Source organism: Grus americana, chromosome 3, assembly GCF_028858705.1.
Source record: "Grus americana isolate bGruAme1 chromosome 3, bGruAme1.mat, whole genome shotgun sequence".
Lineage (NCBI taxonomy): Eukaryota > Metazoa > Chordata > Aves > Gruiformes > Gruidae > Grus > Grus americana.
The window spans coordinates 45,534,311-45,554,600 of record NC_072854.1 but is presented as its reverse complement, the minus strand read 5'-3'; the positions used below and the strand labels follow the sequence as shown (position 1 = coordinate 45,554,600).

Genomic DNA, 20,290 nt, shown 5'->3' with positions numbered 1-20,290 from the left:
CAACTGTATCCCTAATTTTGATACACTTTGGTTTTGACAGCTGTCAGTCTTCCAGCCCCAAGGACTGATGGCCAAGCAGAGAAACAAGGGTCCCTCTGTTCAACATACTTCAATTCAGTACTCTGTATTTACGATATACCTTTGCAGACATATTACGTACCAGCGGTTCCAGGCTTTAAAGGCAGATGTGTTGGATCTTTTCGTAAAAGGTGCATTTCGAGGAGTATGTTGCTGAATCTTTATTAATGAGTGTTTTCCTTCCCCAAATGAGCACAAAATATTTCTCGGTACTGTAAAGTGTGACAAATTGAACCTGGCACATATAGCTGGTTCACTAGCTGCCCTTCTGCCAGCCCCTCCATATGGCCGCCTTGACAGGCATTTGCAAATTGTCTCTTGGAAGCAGTATATCTATATATGAGTTGAAGTTTTATGCATTCTCCATTTTCAACAAGGTATGGGTAGAATACAGTACTTCTAGAAATTCTCTTTTTGAAGTATAATTTACTGTACATTTTATCTGTCGTAAAATAACAACCACAGTTAGTCTCCATTTATTGCATATATTACTATAAGGACCTTAAAGCGTGTGATGTGGAGCATCAGGATACTTGTCGTACAAAATGCATATTCACATGAAGTTGCATTTTTATAAATTAATTTATGGTTTTAATTTGACCCTGGATCATACATATATATATACACAAAGAGAGAACACACTAGCTTGCTTGCAGAAACAGGAATGATCCACTGGCCATCTTGTGAAAGACTGAGAGTTTGAAGTCAGAGGAGATCAAGCTAGGCAAACTCCCCTGGTCAGTGAAAGGGTGGGAAGCAGCGCATCCAATTCTCCTTGCCTTCATGGCACTGCCATCCAGCACTCATCCAACCCCTCCTCAGCAGCTTTCTTCATTTCACCTCTCAGGACCCTCTCTCTCAATTTCACTCTCCATTTCTCCACTGCCTCCCATGCTTGTCCCCAGTGGTGTCATTTCCCAGCTGATTACCCTTGCACATTCTTTATCCTCATATTCACATTTGACCGAAGCCTTCATTGAAGAAATGGTTCACAGACCTAGGCTTTCATCAAGCCTTACCACTTTTCTGATTTTTTTGTTATCGCATCTTCTTTTTCTGACTACCATCTTTGTTTTTTCCCCCCACAAACTTTTCAGCCTTCCCACAGTATTCTTCACCATGCTTTACTATTTGCTTTTGGCTTTTCCTCTCTTTCTCTTTTCTTTCTTTCATGCCTCTGATTTCTGACGCTTTTTGTCTTTATTTCTCCTTTGCCTCTGACCCTTCATTTTCACCCATTATGAAACCTCAGACATGATTCTATCTCAACATTGTCTTTCTTTGCTTTTGTGTTGTTGAGTGATTCTGCAGGAAAGCTGGGGACCTGGCTGATTTCTGTGACATACCTGTTTTCTTCACATGCAGCTCTTAATTTATATCCCATTTTTCCCAACACAGTGGGAACTTATGCATAAAGGCTGCTCTCCTCACTCCCTGCACAGAATTCAAACCATTTCGTATGGGAAACACTTCTTCACCTCATCTTTTCCACGTCCTTTGCTTGCCTTCCCCTTCTGCCAGTGTCCTGACATTCTACCTCTTCCAGATATTTCTCTTCTCCTCTCCTCTCCTGTGTTAGATGAATGTATTCCCCTTCATATGACACTATCCCCCTTTCACATGTTCACTTTTCCTTCCTTTCTTCTCTTTAACCTTTTAGTCTAGTTATTGCTCTTGCACTGCAAGAATTCTTTAATCTCTCCTCTGCAGAGGAGGAGGAGGAACCCAGTTCTCAATCCAATTTGTTTCCGATTATTGTCCCATATTCTTTCTCCCTTTCACATACAAACTCCATGAACATGGTGTTCACAACCCATGTCTGGGGCTCCTCTGTTACCTGGCCTGCAGATCTGAAATGCCTAAAGAACTCCTCCCACCTAAATCAAATCCTGCTTAATCTGTCACCCTCTTTCAACAATACTCTTCCTGACATCTTGTCTTTGCTTGGTCCAATGACTTCTACATGCTTCTTTAACCATCCTTTCAGCCTGTTTGTTAGCAGATCCGCTACAAGGTGGCTACCTCGAAAATCTACGCAGGGTGCAGACCCTTCTGCATAACCTCTAGGTATGAATACCCACACCCCTGTACACAGGCAAACCTGCTAGCTTGCTCCTCCACATGCGCAAACCCAGTGCAGGATCTCCAGATCTTTCAGCAAGACCCTGCTAATTTCAGATGTGAAGGTAACCCCATCATGTCTCCCTTCCTTTGCACCCCCTTCCTCTCTTTGCCTTGAGCCTGTAAAGTGCCTCGCATCCAGACCTGCCACTACCTGTTGCACCTCAGCGGGCCCAGGTACGCTCCCGCCCAGCCGGCAGCCCCGCTCCTCCACCGCCCTTCCTACCGGGGAGACGCGTTTTGCCCTCGAACCGGCACCACCCCCCGGGTCCCACCCGCACTCCACGCTACCTGCCCCCGGCCGAGCTCGTACGGCGCCAGGAGCAGCCCGCCCGCCGCCCCCGGAGCCCGCGGGGAGCCGTCCGGCCTGAAGCTGGGGCTGGGGCGGGGAGCGGCACGGCGTGGCCGGGGGCGGGCCGCGCCGGGCGGAGCGGAGCGGAGCGGCGCGGCCCTGGCTGCGGCCCAGCTTCCTCCGCCGCTTCCTGCCGCCGCGCCTGCTTGCCAGCCGCCCGCCGCTCCGTGAGTGCGGGGCGCTCGGGGTGGGGAGGGGGGAAGCCCGCCGGCCCAGCTCGGGGCACGCCGTGTCCACGGCGGGCTTCTCCTGCGGAGCCGGGGGGCCGCGGAGCCTCGGCGCCGACGCGCGGCGGTCGCTGCCGGACGGCCGTGCCGTGCCGGGACCATCCGCCCCGCCATGGCGGCGGCCGGGCCCGCGGCCTGCGGAGCCGCGTCCTGTGGGCGCCGCGCAGGTGCAGCCGGGCGAGGAGCGGGGCGACGCGTGTGCCGGGCTGGGGGCGGGCGATGGGGGGACTGCTCTGCCGTGGCCGCGGGCCGGGCGGGCGGCCTCCCCGCTGCTGGAGGCGGCCGGAGCAGCCTTGCCTGGCGCTTCTCCCGCCGTGCTCTGAACTGGTGGCCAAGTACGGCTTGTGTGGGCTCGTTTTGGGTAGCCGGTGGCGAGCAGCTGCTGCCGACTGGCCGCTGTCGGTCTAAAATAGGTTAACCCTACCATGACGTGAAAACAGCAGCACCGGGCCGTCTCCGTGACCTGCAGTAAGTTTCTTGGTCTATTAGAGAGAGTTGGGTAGCATCGCCTTTGGTCGGGTTTAAACGTAAGCTCCATTCACTTTGCATTAGGCAAGTTAGCAAGCGACTGCAGTTATGAAATGGTCTTGCGGCTCTCTGTCATGAGGCTGGCGTGATTATTTCTGCCCTGCTCTGACAGCGTGGCATATGCCGGCCTGGTGATGCCACCGCCGGCCCGCTGCCACTGCTGCGTGGCTGCGTGAACGCAGGCTGCGGGCTCCCCGCGCCAGGTGTTATAGCAGGCGGCGTGTGTGGCCACAGTGCTGGCACTCCGCTGCCTGAAGTTTAGTTTTTGGTGAATGCAGGCTGGTACGTGCCTGGTGATTAGGTGACAGCCTGGTGATGGTCCTCTTAATTGGAGACATGCTATTTTAGACCCAGAACTGCACCTCTGCACATTGTATTTGTGTGAACTGTTTGATTCTCAGATTCCTGGTTTGTTTTTTTTTTTTTTAAGAACTTCATTCAGTCTTTTGCTGTTGACGTCCTTTACTTTAGGACTTCAGCTTGCTCTTTCTATAGATACATTGCTACTCGCACGGTTAAACAGGATATGCACGATGGCAAACACAGATGCGGCAGAATAAAGTCAAATGTCATGAGCGTAGAAGCAGATGGCAATAACTCAAGGTGCAGCACTGTATTCTTGTTGCGCGTCATCTTTAGCTACAAATATTTCCCAATTCCATTAAATAATCCTCTTATACCAGCATATAAAGCAGAGTTGTGTTTAAAGGATTCTATCCGCTCTCATTTTCTAGCTTTTTAAATGGTGGCATGAGCATGTGCCAGATTGATAGCAGGGTATGCCTTTGTGAAATTGCTCTGCAGTTTACTACGGTTGTAAATATTTTGTCAGATTTCTTCATGAAATATTGAAGAACTGGTGCTCTGTAGTTTTGTTTCTGCGAGACTCACAGAAATGCAGCTCGCGTCTCAGGTTCTGCTGTGAGCATCAATCGTAGATCAAGGACAAGTTGTTCCACTTCAGACGTGCCATCAAAACAAACTGGGGCAGTTTGTGTGGAGGAAGAAAACTGAATGAAATTTTTTTTCTCTTGGTGGCAAGACTTTGACTTTCAAGGAGTTCAAACTAGTTTTTTGTAGTCCTTTACTGATGTATCTGTTTTACCTCCGTTAATTAGCTAACTCCCACAACACCCTTCCAAAGCAGATGGGAAGTTACATGCAGCCGTTGTCTTCCTTCATCTGCTCCAACTCAGCCCTTTAGGCAGGAGTACAGCGTGAGTCTCTGCTTAATGTATTAACTTGTGTGGGCTTCAGCCTGCTATCTCACACACTGTGCTGCAACCACAGTTCCTTAGTTCCTTTTTTTTTTTTTTTTTTTGCACTTCACAGAATTAGCATTTCCCTGAAGTTCATCATGTTGCCCTCACGTTCTCTTATGACATTTTGGACCGCTTTTTTCCCAGTTTTTGTCCTCATGGTTATCTCACCAAGATACTGTGAGTTTACTGGTTATTTTCCAGCTGTTTCAGTTGTTATGTCCTCAGATTTTCTGTGATGATGGCACTGTTACATCAGTGTTCGTATCACATGAGTGCATAGAGTGTTAGCTCTGTCATCTGACTGCCTTTTCACATACAAAGTTTTCACTTGCAGGCCAACATCATTAGTTATAAGCCGTGGCTCTTTTTATGATACTTCTATGTTTTGCTTTTTAAAGCATGAATTTGTAGGAAAATCCATGTTAGACCATGAACGCATCTACCCAGATGTTTTTCCTTCTTGGTGTGTTTATTTTTTAAAATGCTTTTAAGGTGGGATAGAGAACATAAGCAAAAGTTGCAGTTTGCTTTATGAGGGTGAATATTGACAGGTATCCCTGAAATTTTCCATGAGACCTTTGCTATAAGATACTAGCAAAAATGTCATCAAAATACTACTCCTTTTACTCACTCAATCCTTTAATTTACTTTAGTCATAAATGACATAAAAGACCCAATTACAGGGTCTTTTCATTCCTGTTGCTGGACGCATCTGGTTTCTGTTCATCCTTAGAAGTAATTTTGCTGTGGCAAGTGGGTTTCAGTAGGAAATCTGAGGGGGATTGCGCAGGATGCAAACATGAACATTGACAGACCATATTTAGCATGGGCAGCTGGATAAAAAGGATTAATAAAAATGAGAAATGCTATGGGATTTTTCCTGTTAGTTGGAAAGTGGTATCTAGTGGTCCGAAGGCTCTGTCTCAGTCCTTGCGCAAAAAGTACATCAGTGTCTCACCCTTTTAGGACTGTAACATAATGTCAGGATTGGCGTTTGAGCTCCAGTGACGGTGTAGGATGTGTGATGTGCCTTTCGGCTAGGAAATCTTGGAGATGACACACTCAGAATTTCAGATGACATTTTCCAGGGGAAGAAGTGTTGCTGCCACTACCAGTCAGCAGTTCTGGTCCTTTTACTGCTTTAGCAGGCAGTGGGGGCTTGTTTGCCGCAAAGGTTTTGGTGGCTGTCAGAGCGCTGAGCCTCCTGGCGCGCTGATGGGTGACACTGCCCGATTGCTAACCGTGATGGATGCGGTTCTTGCTCTGATTGGGTGATATTTGATCTCGCGGCAAGCAAGCCAAAATGCCACAGGTAACGCTCGGAACAAGTCGTCCAAAATAGATCAACTTGCAGCTTACATCAAAACATGTAGCAATTCTGCAGAGGATCTGGCATTACTGACCCATACGAGGCTCTTCTTTTTGTACTCTGACAGTTACGTGGAAGCTCATAAACACCCTTCACAGATGTGCTATGGAGCATCTTGGCCTCTGGACCTAATCTGCACATCTGTGCTGTTCATCAGCCCCTTGCTTTGGTGGGAGGCTGCTGTTGACAGCTGGACAGTTCTGTTAAGTTACATGAAAGTGCTTATTTTTCACTGTATTCAGTGCATTCTATGCCTTTTCAGTGCAATGCAGGATTTTTTTGGCATTAGCAACATAAAATGGTATCATTTTAACTTTAAAGTTTGACTGCAAGTGGTGAGACAGCTGGAATTTAGGATTCCTCAGATGAATTTAGGGACTAAGCTGAATGGATTTGCCCTAGCTTCTTTGAATTCAGGTGCTCACTGATGAAATGATTAACAAGACTGGTTTCACAGCTGATGGCCAGTCCTACTGGGAGAGTCTTACCCGTATCCAAAATAGTACCTGGAGACTATATGTAGACTCATTTGGCTACATCTCGTACGGTAGGTATGCTTAGATGAGCTGGTGGTTATTACACCATTTTTATCTTGTTGTTTTCATTCTAGTAATGCAAGTGGAATCCTCCTAGTTAATCAAGGATCAGGAAGAATGTTGTGATAGGTATTACACAAATAAAAAATGTGGCACTTGCCTGAAAGAGCTGGCACCCTAATTATAAGAGGAGGGAAAAAGTGGATCTAGGCAGGTGGAAGAAGTGATATGGCAGCAGTCAGCGCAGCAGGTTATTTCTCTAACACACTGATGATCTGGTTCAGGTTTCTTCTAAGCTTCATAGTGAAGGTACAGCATGGGAAAACTCACTAAGGTGGCACATCTCAACATTTAGCAAGTGAGCCGTAGACATTGTAGGTGAGGAACTCAGCCTCTAAGTAAGGAGTGCAAGATGGTAAGACGGGAATAGGTTTTGGGGAGTCCAGACAGTGAAGGAATAGTTTGTGTCTCTACCTCTCTAGCATAAAGATGCCATGAAGAGGAACAACCTGTTTGGTTTTGGTTTGTTTTCCCAAAAGAAAAGTGAATTCTAGTTCACACTAGCCTTGTAGCTTATATTGGGTCCAGCTCTACTGAGTTCCAGTAAAATATAAAACTTTAAAAAATAACAATTATTTATTTTAGGAACTACATACAGCTCTTTTTAGTTCCTAAATATATATTTTTATGAAGAGGGTGCATTTCTAAATATAGAAATATTAATGTTGTTAAATATAGACTATTTCAGGCATACCTTACATTTAGAATAGTCTAGGCATAACTTAGATTTAACTTAACAAATTTAGCACATTGATTTTTGGCACTTTGTCAAATTTGAAGCTTTTAAAATTAGCTAGGCAGATCATTCTGCTGCTTTTGAAGTGGTTTGATCTTTCTAGAAAGGTGGAAATGAGCAGTTGTAGTGAGGAGCTTTTGATCTTAATCAGCTTTTTGTAGGCAGATTGCCATTAGGAGTCTTTTAAGAAGTAAAAGTAAATCGAGAATAGCAAATGATGATGTTTACACTTCAAACTCTTGTATGCTGAGCTCAAAGAATCTGAACATGTTTGGCAGGGACTAGTTCTTAGTTTTGTATGAAATGATTGCTTAAAAGGAAGAGATTTAGCTCTTTCTATTTTTAGGGATTTTTCCATGGAGCTGCATAATTTTTACTTAAGATTTTTACTGTGTGCCAGATAGCACCACCACAATCTCTAATATACCGTCTGAACTCAGCTTTTTCTACTGCAAAAGTCAGGGTTTTTTAATTTGTCAGATTCATTAGTCAAGTATCATTTGCACCATGACTTGATTTTGTGCATATGAAATGAAAAACTTAGCGTATTTGTTTTTCCATAACAAAAAGAAACTTCCAAGCAAGGATGCATGGAGACTTCTTTCTGCTTGTGCATTCAAAGGGAGAGTCTGTCTCCTTCAGGGCACTCCACAGTTGATGGCTGTAGCCACAAATTACTCAAGGAACATATTAAAAAAAATACGAGAATGGGTTGGAAAGAGACAAATCATGGCAATATCGCCAAGGTTTTCAGTCTTCAGTGTATCAGGTTCATTTTGTGTAAATTATTCATTTCTCCTTTGCCTGCTTATCCTGAATGGCTTGTGCCTATGGTCAACAGAAACCTAGAGAATTTCTCTCTTGCTTTTTTCTTAGCTATATTTTATCTTTTCTTAGGTCTATGTTTGTTCAGGGGTTTCCTTCCAATAAAATCTCAGTCTTTTATTTCCCATAAACAGAAATATTTCTGAGAAGTAATTTCTGAAGCACCTTCGGTTTCTTCCTCGTTTATCTCAATTAAATATAATAATCAAATTCCTGGTGTAAACATTTTGATTTTGAAATGTCAATCATGTTTTTAGTTGGTAAATGCAATCTTACTTGTACGGTTTCCTATTCCCAGATATACTAGAAAAGGGCAGAGAGTACTGCATATATACTGTGCTACTTGCATCGTAAATGTTTGCTGAGCAGCTCGTTGCTCTTACCCTTTCGTCCCACTTACATGCTTTTCAAAATCAGACACAAACCCTGGCTGGCTAGGTCCCTGATACTCTGTGGCTTTTCCAAGAGCTCACAGGTCAGTAAACATTGTCTGATGGATGCCTGTCTGTGTGTTCATGAAAACTGATTAATCTAATGGTCTGTGTTATCTTTTGTTCTGCCTGCTTTTACTGAAAGAAGGCTGAAAAGTCTCTGGGTTGCTCGGTGGGTTCCCAAACCTGCAGTGTGAACACCAGCTTCTTGTGCCAGTGTTCATTTCTAATGCCATGTTGATTATGTTGGGCTAGAAATGCCATGTTTTCAGTCATTGCAGCTGACACTCTTGTCTCTTCCACGTGTCCTGAAGGACCCTGGAGAGTGGGCTCAGTGGTAGAATGTGTGTGTCCCGATCTGGATCCTATCGCCTGGCCTGTGGGCCACAGGATGTCACAGGTGGTAAAGACTTGCATGTGTTTCAGCTGGTTGGGCCCATAATTGTTCTCTCATGAAGCTATCCAAGCTCTCAAAATGTACTTACATGAACATGACTTTCATTTGGGTGAAATCTGTGGTTTGGACAGTCTTACATAATCTGTCCAAAGAGATAAAAATTGTTATGCTGAAATGAAATCATAGATCGTTTATGTCAGTGTTGAATAACCTAAACACAACTATGTTCCTTTAGGGAGGACATTTTTGCTGTCTTTGCTATTGACTCTTTACATAATTTAGTGTAAAATCGTGGGTTTTCTAACAGCAGCTGTATCAGCCTTACTGTTTGATGAATGTCTCGATGAATCTTGTGCTCAGTTAAGTGGCAGTGCGACAAGTGGTGATGGGTAGTTTCACATGAAGATTGGATATATATGATAAGGTGCCAAGGCAGAAATACACAGTTGAAGTTCTTTGAGTCTGACGCACCTTTTCATGTCCCAGGGATGCTGTGATGCATGGCTGTTGATGTACATTAGGCGTGCTAACATTTGTTGAATATAAATAGTCAAAAGCTGCAATATGCAGATCTTTCTTACTGTATGAATATGAATTGCAAACCTACAAAATCAGCAAAGCTGAATTCAGTGGCATTGTTCACTTGCCTGTCTAAGCATTTGAAGCCTTATACCCTTAGGTACAAGAAATTTTGAAATCTATAATTTAAGAACATCATGGTATTTAATATAGTACAAATCAATTGCTTGCTTCACTTCAGTGAAGGCTGTTCAGATACCAGTGATGGTGGTGCTCTAGTATCGATACTGAAGACTGTTCTGCTGATCGGCTTAATGGATAAGAGAGGGCATATTGAGTTCAATATACAGGTGTGTTGGGTTGACCCTGGCTGGAGGCCAGGTGCCCACCAAAGCGGCTCTGTCACTGTCCATCCTCAGCTGGGCAGGGGAGAAAATACAATGAAAGGCTCGTGGGTCCAGATAAGGACGGGGAGAGATCACTCACCAATTACCATCAGGGGCAAAATGGACTCGACTTGGGGAAATTAATTTAATTTATTACCAATCAAATCAGAGTAGGGTAATGAGAAATAAAACCAAACCTTCCCCTCCTGCCTTCCTTCTTCCTGGGCTCAACTTCACTCTCAATTTCTCAGCACAGAGGGGTGGGGAATGGGGGTTGCGATCAGTTCATCACACGTTGTCTCTGCCGCTCCTTCCTCCTCAGTGGGAGGACTCCTCACACTCTTCCCCTGCTCCAGTGTGGGGTCCCTCTCACGGGAGACAGTCCTCCACCAACTTCTCCAACATGAGTCCTTCCCAGGGGCTGCAGTTCTTCACCAACTGCTCCAGTGTGAGTCTCTTCCATGGGGTACAAGTTCTTCACGAACTGCTCCAGTGTGGGTCCCCCATGGGGTCAAAAGTCCTGCCAGCAAACCTGTTCCAGCATGGGCTCCTCTCTCCATGGGGCCACAGGTCCTGCCAGTAGCCTGCTCCAGCCCTGGCTTCCCATGGGGTCACAGCCTTCTTTGGGCATCCACCTGCTCCGATGTGGGGTCCTCCACGTGCTGCAGGTGGATATCTGCTCCACCGTGAACCTCCCTGGGCTGCAGGGGGACAGCCTGCCTCACCATGGTCTTCTCCACAGGCTGCAGGGGAATCTCTGCTCTGGCACCTGGAGCACCTCCTGCCCCTCCTTCTTCACTGATCTTGGTGTCTGCAGAGTTGTTCCTCTCACATCTTCTCACTCTTCTTTCTGGCTGCAGTTGCTCTGGGTGGTTTTTTCCCCCTTCTTAACTATGTTATCCCAGAGGCACTACCACCATCACTGATGGGCTTGGCCTTGGCTGGCGGCAAGTCCGTCTTGGAGCCATCTGGCATTGGCTCTGTCAGACATGGGGGAAGCTTCTGGCAGCTTCTTGCTGAAGCCACTGCTGTAGCCCCCCCACCAAAACCTTGCCAGCAAACCCAATACAACAGGTCAGTTCCTGTGTCTCTCAGAGCTTCAGTAGTACAAAGGTCTCCATGCATATACAGAGAAGATTTCAAAACGTAGGTAGACAACCTTTAAACTTTGGCAGACATGTCTACTTGATCTGTAGCAAGAAGATATCTTTTTCTATTCCCAACTGTGGGGCATTTTAGAGGTTTGCTATACATAAATGAGGTAGTGCAGCTGAAAATGTTTGGGGGATCAGGTGACATTAACAACCTGTTTAGTACACAAGAAGATGTAATTTTTTTTCTAAACAGAATGGCTCACAGGTTTGCAATGTATGAATATTTGACTATCTTACATTCATATGCTCTGTATATGAAAACATAAGTTTGTTTTTATGAAGCACATATTAAAAGACAACCTGTAAACTAAGCCTCAGCAGCTCTTTGTGTGATGTGCAACTACACTCCTTCAGTGAATTCACATTTGGATTTTGGTTAAATGACTGGTGGGCTGAAATCTGAGGATTTTTTTTTTAAGTTTAGTGGCAAATATTTATCCTTTAATTCTATTCCTCGTAGGACTCCTTGATTAATGACCTAAATTTCCTACGAGAGACTTCATTTGTATGGATTCTCCGATGTTTAATAGAGGGGTCAGCTTGCACTCCAGTCTGGCTGCACTCATAGGAGATTACAATTCACTGAGATTTGGAAGACTTTTGTGTTTTATTAAAGTGCTTGAAATTGCTCAAATGCTTTTAGGGAATGTACAAGGGTAAATGGTGACTGAAACCTTTCCTAAGGGAGATATGTTAAGGAAGAGAAGCTTTTATTTTAATGAAGTTTTTCTGGTAAGGTATGGCTGGAGCTCTTTAGTAGTTTATTAAACTACTAGTTAAAGAAAATCTTGGTATCTCAAATATTTAACACTACTGCCTGGAAGCAGCTGCAGATACAATTCATAACGTCACGTAGTGTAGCTGATCTTCGGGATTCCTAAGACATGTTCATACTCCTTGTTACACAATAGCTGACTTTAGTCAAAGCCTAAAACTCTTTGTGGGGTTTGAACGTGTGATTTGATCTCAGGCTTTTAGAGTTCAAACTCACTACCTTTGATGAAGTGTTTAGACAATAAAGCAACCCCTGTTTCTCTTTCCTAGTAAGTAACAGATGCGGGTGAAAGATCCATCAAGAGCCAACCCCGAGAAACCAAAAAGAAGCAAGAGGCTTAACAGGCCACAGGATGAGGACTCTTCAGATGATATTTCAGGTAAATACATTAGGTGATGTTTGGCCAGCTTGTATTTTGACTGATGAAAACCACAGATCAGCAGTACCACAAAATTATTTCCTTGTTTGAATTTATAACAGAAATATCCCCAGTCAAGTGTTTGTGACGTGATCGGTTGTTACACTGTGTGACTGCAAAAAGGTCTGAAGAGTTGGTTGATCTTCAGTGACAACCTCTTCAGAGCAGGGGAACGGTCCTTTCCAATGTGCAGAAGGTCAAGCACACGTGCTGGAGGCTGCTTGGCTGAATGGGAAGCTTCCGACTGAGCTCAGGGGCAAAAAGGAAGGGCAGAGAAGGTGGAGGCAGGTTTGGGCTGTCCTTGCAGGGGCCCTGAGTATGCGGGGATGGGATTAGGTAAGCCAGCCTCAGTTAGAGTTGAATCTGATGAGGGTTGTAAAGGGTAAGATAGGCTTGTATGGGGTTTGTGCTGGTAAAATGAAAGCTAGGGCAAGTGCTGCTTGAGGGAGTGGGGGAGCTAGGGACATGGGGCATGGGAAAAGGCTGAGGAGCTCAAGCCTACCTTTGCTTCTTCTTCACATGGAAGCTCTGCACTCAGTCCTCCCTGGTCCCTGAGCCTGTTGGGATTTTCATGACAACAAATTGGGAAGAGCAGTTGATACACTAGAGTGTAGATCTGCCATTCAGTGTCACCTAGACTGGCTGGAGAAATGGGCTGGCAGAAACTTCATGGAGTTCAACAAAGGCAAGTGGAGAGTCCAGCACCTGGGCCAAAATAACTACATGCAATTACAGGGTGGGAATCAACAGCTTGAAAGCAGCTTTGCAGAAAAGGTCCTGGGGGTCTTAGTGCACATGCTGAGTAAAAGCAAGCCGCGTTGCTTGTGCCTACTGTATGCTGGACTGTATTAACTAGAGCGCAGGTCAAGATACGTGATTCTTCCCATCTTTTCAGCGCTTGTGAGACTTCATCTGGAGGACAGTGTCCAGTTGTGGGCTCCCTGTTACAAGAAGGATATGGACTTGTCAGAATCAGTACAGCAGTGGGTCACCCCCTCCACATGGTTAAGGAGATGAAGAACATGATATGTGAAGAGGGGTGAAGGGAATGGGTTTGTTTAGCCAAAGGAATGAAAGTATAGTTTCTTTGACTGCCTGATAGGTGGTTATAGAGAAGACAGAGCCAGACTCTTCTAGGAGGTCCACAATGAAAAGACTAAAGGACAACAGACAAAAGTTAGGGCAAGGAAAATTTGGCTAGGTATGAGGAAATGTATTTTATTTTCACCATGAGGATGGTCAAACAAAACACTGATTTTCTGGTGACGTGGTGAAGCCTCTGTCCTTGAAGATACTCAACACTCAGCTGAACAAAGTTGTTAGCAACCAGATCTAAATTTGTATTTGACCCTGCTTTGAATGAGGATTTGGACAAGATCGCCTTCAGAGATCACTGCAAACCTAGGTTATTCTGTGATGTTATAGTGGAATTTGTGCAAAAAATATGACAGAAAAGAACGGTGGTTGATATTCATGTTCAGAACAGGCAGTTGTAGTACAGATGCATGGGTATTTGGAAATCTTTATGGATTGGAAAGGAGGCAACTGCCTGTGTTGTTATATGCAAAAATAGATGTATGTAGTATTTTACTGTTGACAAAAAAAAAAACCCACCAAAAAAAACCCACCAGAAAACCCCAGGTAAATGAAGTTTGTACAAAAGCAATGCTTGTACTTTTGTACAAAGTAGCTTATCTGTTTTTAAGAGGTGGCATTTATTGACTTAAAAAAGGATATTCGTTATAGAAAGACTGAAATCGATCCTTCATAAAATTCAGTATATGGGGAGCAGTTGGCTGATTTTTCCTGTTTTAGTTCTTGGCTATTTTTTTCCTAATGCTGAACTTGTTGAAGATTCTGCTCTTTTAATGTACGCATGCTCCCTCTCATAACTGTTATTTTTAATGGATGAAAGGTGAGTGTGTGTCATTTCCTCCAGGCTTAACCTGCCAGCACGTGAGCCAAGCAGTGGATGTGCATCATGTGAAGAGAGCAGTAGCTCAGAGCGTCTGGTCAATATGTGGAGAATGTTTGAAGGAGAGGCGGATGAGTGATGGTGAGCCTGTGGCACCTTCGGACATATGGCTGTGTCTCAAATGTGGCTCACAGGTAAGCATATGGTGGAAATATGTTCACAGAGAAGGACTGGTGGGAGATGTGGTGGTCAGAGGCTGTCTTGGGCTTAGCGACCATGAAATGATAGAGTTTTCGATTCATGGCAAAGTAAGGAGGGGGATAAGCAAAACCACTACCATGGACTTCCAGAGGGCAGACTTTGGCCTGCTCCAGACACTGGTTGAGACAGTCCCTTGGGAGACAGTCCTGAAGGGCAAAGGGGTCCAGGAAGGCTGGGCATTCTTCAAGAAGGAAGTCTTAAATGCGCAGGAGCAAGCTGTCCCCATGTGCTGTAAGACGAACCATCAGGGAAGACGACTGGCTTGGCTGAACAGGGAGCTTTGGCTGGGACTCAGGAAAAAAAAAGAGAGGCTATACCGCTCTTGGAAAAAGGGGCAGGCAACTCAAGAATAATACAGGGATCTTGTTAGGTCATGCAGAGATAAAATTAGAAAGGGAAAAGCCCGGCTAGAACTCAATCTGGCCACTGTTGTAAGGGATGACAAGAGATGTTTTTACAAATATATTAACAACAAAAAGAAAGCTAAGGAGAATCTCCATCCTTTATTGGATGCAGAGGGGAACATGGCCACCAAGGGTGGGGAAAAGGCTGAGGTACGTAATGCCTTCTTTGCCTCAGTCTTTAATGGTCAGACTGGTTGTCCCCAGGGCATTCAGCCCCCTGAGCTGGAAGACAGGGACAGAGAGCAGAATAAACCCCCCATAATCCAGGAGGAAGCAGTTAACGACTGGCTGTGCCACCTGGACACTCACAAGTCTATGGGTCTGGATGGGATCCACCCAAGAGTGCTGAGGGAGCTGGTGGAGGAGCTTGCCAAGCCACTCTCCATCATTTATCAACAGTCCTGGTTAACACGGGAGGTCCCAGACAACTGGAGGCTTGCCAGTGGGACGCCCATCTACAAAAAGGGCCGGAAGGAGGATCTGGGGAACTACAGGCCTGTCAGCCTGACCTCGGTACTGGGGAAGATCATGGAGTGGTTCATCTTGAGTGTGCTTACCAGGCAGGTGCAGGACAACCAGGGGATCAGGCCAAGTCAGCATGGGTTCATGAAAGGCAGGTCCTGCTTGACCAACCTGATCTCCTTCTGTGGCCAGGTGACCCATCTAGTGGATGAGGGAAAGGCTGTGGATGTTATCTACTTGGACTTTAGCAAAACCTTCGATACTGTCTCCCACGGCGTTCTCCTAGAGAAGCTGGCGGCTCATGGCTCAGACAGGTGCACTCTTTGCTGGGTAAAAAACTGGCTGGAAGGCCGAGCCCAGAGAGTTGTGGTGAACGAAGTTAAATCCAGTTGGCAGCTGGTCACAAGCGGTGTTCCCCAGGGATCAGTCTTGGGGCCAATCTTGTTTAATATCTTTATCAATGATCTGGATGAGGGGATCGAGTGCACCCTCAGTAAGTTTGCAGATGACACCAAATTGGGCGGGAGTGTCGATCTGCTCAAGGGTGGGAAGGCTTTACAGAGGGATCTGGACAGGCTGGATTGATGGGCTGAGGCCAACTGTATGAGGTTTAACAAGGCCAAGTGCTGGGTCCTGCACTTCAGTCACAACAACTCCATGCAACACCACAGACTTGGGACAAAGCGGCTGGAAAGCTGCCTGGCGGAAAAGGACCTTGGGGTGCTGGTTGACAGCCAACTGAACATGAGCCAACAGTGTGTCCAGGTGGCCAACAAGGCCAACAGCATCCTGGCTTGTATCAGGAGTAGTGTGGCCAGCAGGACTAGGGAAGTATTTGGCTCTGGTGAGGCCACACCTTGAATACTGTGTTCAGTTTGGGGCACTTCAATGCAAGAAGGACATTGAGGTGCTGGAGCGTGTCCAGAGAAGGGCAGCAAAGCTGGTCAACAGACTGGAGCACAAGTCTTATGAGGCACGGCTGAGGGAAGTGGGGTTGTTTAGCTTGGAGAAGAGGAGGCTGAGGGGAGACCTTATTGCTCTCTACAACTACCTCAAAGGAGGTTGTGGTGAGATGGGTGTTGGTCTCTTCTCCCAAGTAACTAGCAAAAGGACAAGAGGCAATGGCCTCAAGTTGCATCAGGGGAGATTTAGATTAGATATTAGGAAAAAATTTCTTCACCGAAAGAGTGGTCAGGCATTGGAACAGGGTGCCCAGAGAGGTGGTGGAGTCACCATCCCTGGAGGTGTTCAAAAAAACATGTAGATGTGACACTTTGGGACATGGTTTAGTAGACATGGTAGTGTTGGGTTGACGGTTGGACTTGATGATCTTAGAGGTCTTTTCCAACCTTAAGATTCTATGATTCTATGATACTACTGAATTCACATTTTTTAGAGAATTCTTAATTTTGTGAATGGCATAATTTGCTGTCTATTGATACTTAATCAAAAGCTAGGAATTATTTCTATTAAGTTAAACCAAACTTATTAATTTTCTATACTTTTAACAGATTTTTCCAAGTAGAAAAGATGAGATTTTGGTTTTGTATTGTCATTGATTTTCCTTTATTAGTAAAAAGAAAATGTGTTAATTAAAAAAGTTAATTGACATCTTTATAATACTGGATTATAAAGAATGTTAAACCCTCTCAATCCTTCAGAATGCTAAGTGAGTATTTAGGGCACTATACCTTTCTGTCTAATTTGGAAAAGTAAAGTTTTTGCAGCTTATTTACTAATAATAGAATCATAGAATCATAAAATAGTTTAGGTTGAAGGGGACCTCAAAGATCATCTAGTTCCAACCCCCCTGCCGTGGGCAGGGACACCCTCCACTAGACCACGTTGCCCAAAGCCCCATCCAACCTGGCCTCGAAGACTTCCAGGGATGGGGCATCCACAACTTCTCTGGGCAACCTGTTCCAGTGCCTCACCACCCTCACAGTAAAGAATTTCTTCCTAATATGTAATCTAAATCTACTCTCTTTCAGCTTAAAGCCCCTTGTCCTATCACTACATGCCCTTGTAAAGAGTCCCTCTCCAGCTTTCTTGTACCTTCAGGTACTGGAAGGCTGCTATAAAGTCTCCCCGGAGCCTTCTTTTCTCCAGGCTGAACAACCCCAACTCTCTCAGCCTGTCTTCATAGGAGAGGTGCTCCAGCCCTCTGATTATCTTTGTGGCCCTCCTCTGGACTTGCTCCAACAGCTTGATGTCTGTCTTGTACTGGGGCCCCCAGAGCTGGATGCAGTACTCCAGGTGGGGTCTTACGAGAGTGGAGTAGAGGTGGAGAATCACCTCCCTCGACCTGCTATACTTGTGTACCTTCAGGTTCCTTAGATGGTCTTGAACCTGATCTTCTCCTGCAGTGGGCGGTTCTTCACTCTCCCAGTCCCTGCCTTTGCTTTCTGTGACCTGGGTGGTGTGGCTAGAGCACTTGCCAGCGAAGACTGAGGCAAAAAATCATTGAGTACCTCAGCCTTCTCCATATCCTGGTTAACCAGGTGTCCTGTTTCCTTCCGGAGAGGGCCCACATTTTCCCTAGTCTTCCTTTTATCACTGACATACCTATAGAAACTTTTCTTGTTGTCCTTGATGTCCCTGGCCTGGCCAGATTTAATTCTATCAGGGCTTTAGCTTTCTTAACCTGATCCTTCGCTGCTTGGACAGTTTCTCTGTATTCCTCCCAGGCTACCCATCCTTGCTTCCACCCTCTGTAGGCTTCTGTTTTGTGTCTGAGTTTGCTCAGGAGCTCCTTGTTCATCCATGCAGGCCTCCTGGTTGCCTGACTTCCTCTTTGTTGGGATACATTGCTCCTGAGCTTGGAGGAGGTGATCCTCGAACACTAACCAGCTTTTTTGGACCCCTCTTCCCTCCAGCGCTCTGTCCCATGGTACTCTACCAAGCAGATCCCTGAAGAGGCCAGTGTCTGCTCTCCTGAAGTCCAGGGTAGTGAGTTTGCTGTGCGCCCTCCTCGCTGCCCTAAGGATCTTGAACTCCACCACTTCATGGTCACTGCAGCCAAGGTTGCCCTTGAGCTTCACATTCCCACCAGTCCCTCCTTGTTGGTTAGAACAAGGTCCAGCATGGCACCTCTCCTCATTGGCTCCTCTGTCACTTGGAGGAGGAAATTATCATCAATGCATTCCAGAAACCTCCTGGATTGATTATGCCCTGCTGTGTTGCCCCTCAAACAGATATCGGGGTGTTTGAAGTACACCATGAGGACCAGGGCTTCTGAATGTGAGGCCGCTCCTATCTGTCTATAGAGGGCCTCATCCACTCAGTCATCCTGATCAGGTGGCCTGTAGCAGACCCCCACTATAGTGTCCCCTGCCCCTGTGCTCCCTTTAATCCTGACCCATAAGGTCTCGGTGGGCTCCTCATCCATCCCCAGGTGGAGCTCCATGCACTCCAGCTGGTCACTGGCATAGAGGGCGACATCCCCTCCTCGTCTGCCCTGCGGGTCCTCCCTAAAGAGCCTGTACCCTTCCATCCCAACACTCCAGTCATAGGAGCCATCCCGCCACTTTTCCTGCTTCCCTTTTTTCCCCTTACTGTGTTGATGTTTCCATTTTTAGGGATGTAGTAAGAATTCGGAAGGCCAACATTCTCTGAAACACTTCCAGACAGCATGCACAGAACCTCATTGCATTGTTATCAACCTCAGCACATGGATCATATGGTAAGAATGAGTATGCAGGTGTTTGTGTACACTTGTATATAAGGACTACTCATAACTTAAAGCAGTGTCTTCTCATGATAAAGAATGATTCTGACAGATAAAATGAATACTTCATATAGAGGAAAGGCAGGCTTTCTGGAGGGGAAATTAGTTTGTCCTTAGGACTCTCGGAGGGGTCACAAATCAATACTAAGATAGAAGTTTGAGTCCATTGTGCTCTGTAGAGTTGGTTGCTTATAGGAGTTTGTCCTTTCTGCTTATTTCTAAATGATTATTTGCAGGACTATAAACTGAGATTAATTAAATCTGTAAGTATCACAGCGAATTGGGGCTGATCTATAGAAGAGAGTATGTGGGATGAGAGAGTTCAATTTTATTCCTTTTTAGTATGAAAAATTGAAATCTAGAGCTGAAGTAATTTGCGTAAAGTTGTTCGAGAGGTTTGTTAGAGCTGGGAGGTGCACCCAGATACCCTGAACTTCAGTCGGTTTCTTCTTTTGTTTAGGTGTTATGAATGTGATGAAGAGCTGTCGACACATTGCAACAAAAAGGTTTTGGCTCAGATAGTTGACTTTCTTCAAAAACATGGTTCCAGGGCTGAACCAAGTAAGTTTACAGAAGTAGTTTTATCTGGAGAGGTCTGTAATGTACTGTCTCTAAAAATGAGCATTTTGGATTTTGAGTCATGTTATACATAGATTGAAAAATTATGTATGATGCGAGTATAATGCAATTTGTAATTGCACAATTACTTGGGCAAATAATGCCTGTTGAAACATAATTTCTTTTTTTTTTTTCCTACAGTATGATTACATTTTAAAAATATTTTGGGTACCGTAGGACAGTTTTTCCAAATTTCATCTTTAATGAAGAAAGTTTATTGTAGAGAAGATGTTACCTTAAATAAGATACCATATAAATTAATGCACAAAAACTATATAGAGGTGTGAATGAATTGAATTTTCCTAGTGTGGATGTGTCACATCTTAAAATTTTTCTGATTTGAATTTGTTTTCCACAGTTACTTAGATTTTTTTTAAATGGATTTTCTAATCCTCTGTTGTTGTATGTAATGCTCTCTGTTCATCTATGTTATTGGGTTTTAATTGATAGAATGTTCATTTCTACTAATAGAAAATAGTATTACGTTATTTTCTTATGTTTAGAGCCTACTATATCTTCTCAATATACGTAACAGTAGATAAAACTTTGTACGTGTGGCCCTCAACTGCCTGCTCTTGATGATGTTATTCATCGCTTCTGTAACACACTTGGCAGCATTTCTGGCTTGTGGCTTCAAGAGTACATTGGATTCCAGATTTTACTTACAAAGGCCAGCTTAAGTAAACTTTTAAAACAGTTGGTTGCAGTTTTTAGCAGAGATAATCAACT

At 44.9% G+C, this 20,290-nt stretch overlaps 1 protein-coding gene across 3 annotated transcripts in view; it reads left to right on the top strand.

Annotated features, from left to right (window-relative positions):
- The first annotated feature begins 2,497 nt into the window (after positions 1-2,497).
- Positions 2,498-20,290, top strand: part of USP45 (ubiquitin specific peptidase 45) — a 58,578-nt gene continuing 40,785 nt past the window's right edge. Inside the window, exons 1-5 of one of the 3 annotated variants that reach the window (XM_054821692.1) lie at positions 2,498-2,718; positions 12,026-12,135; positions 14,114-14,283; positions 18,795-18,898; positions 19,404-19,504. In XM_054821692.1, the coding sequence (XP_054677667.1) occupies positions 12,036-12,135; positions 14,114-14,283; positions 18,795-18,898; positions 19,404-19,504 (475 nt within the window). In that variant the 5' untranslated portion in view covers positions 2,498-2,718; positions 12,026-12,035. Of the gene's footprint in view, positions 2,946-12,025; positions 12,136-14,113; positions 14,284-18,794; positions 18,899-19,403; positions 19,505-20,290 lie in introns of all 3 variants that reach the window. The other 2 variants (XM_054821687.1, XM_054821689.1) reach the window with 2 other exon arrangements.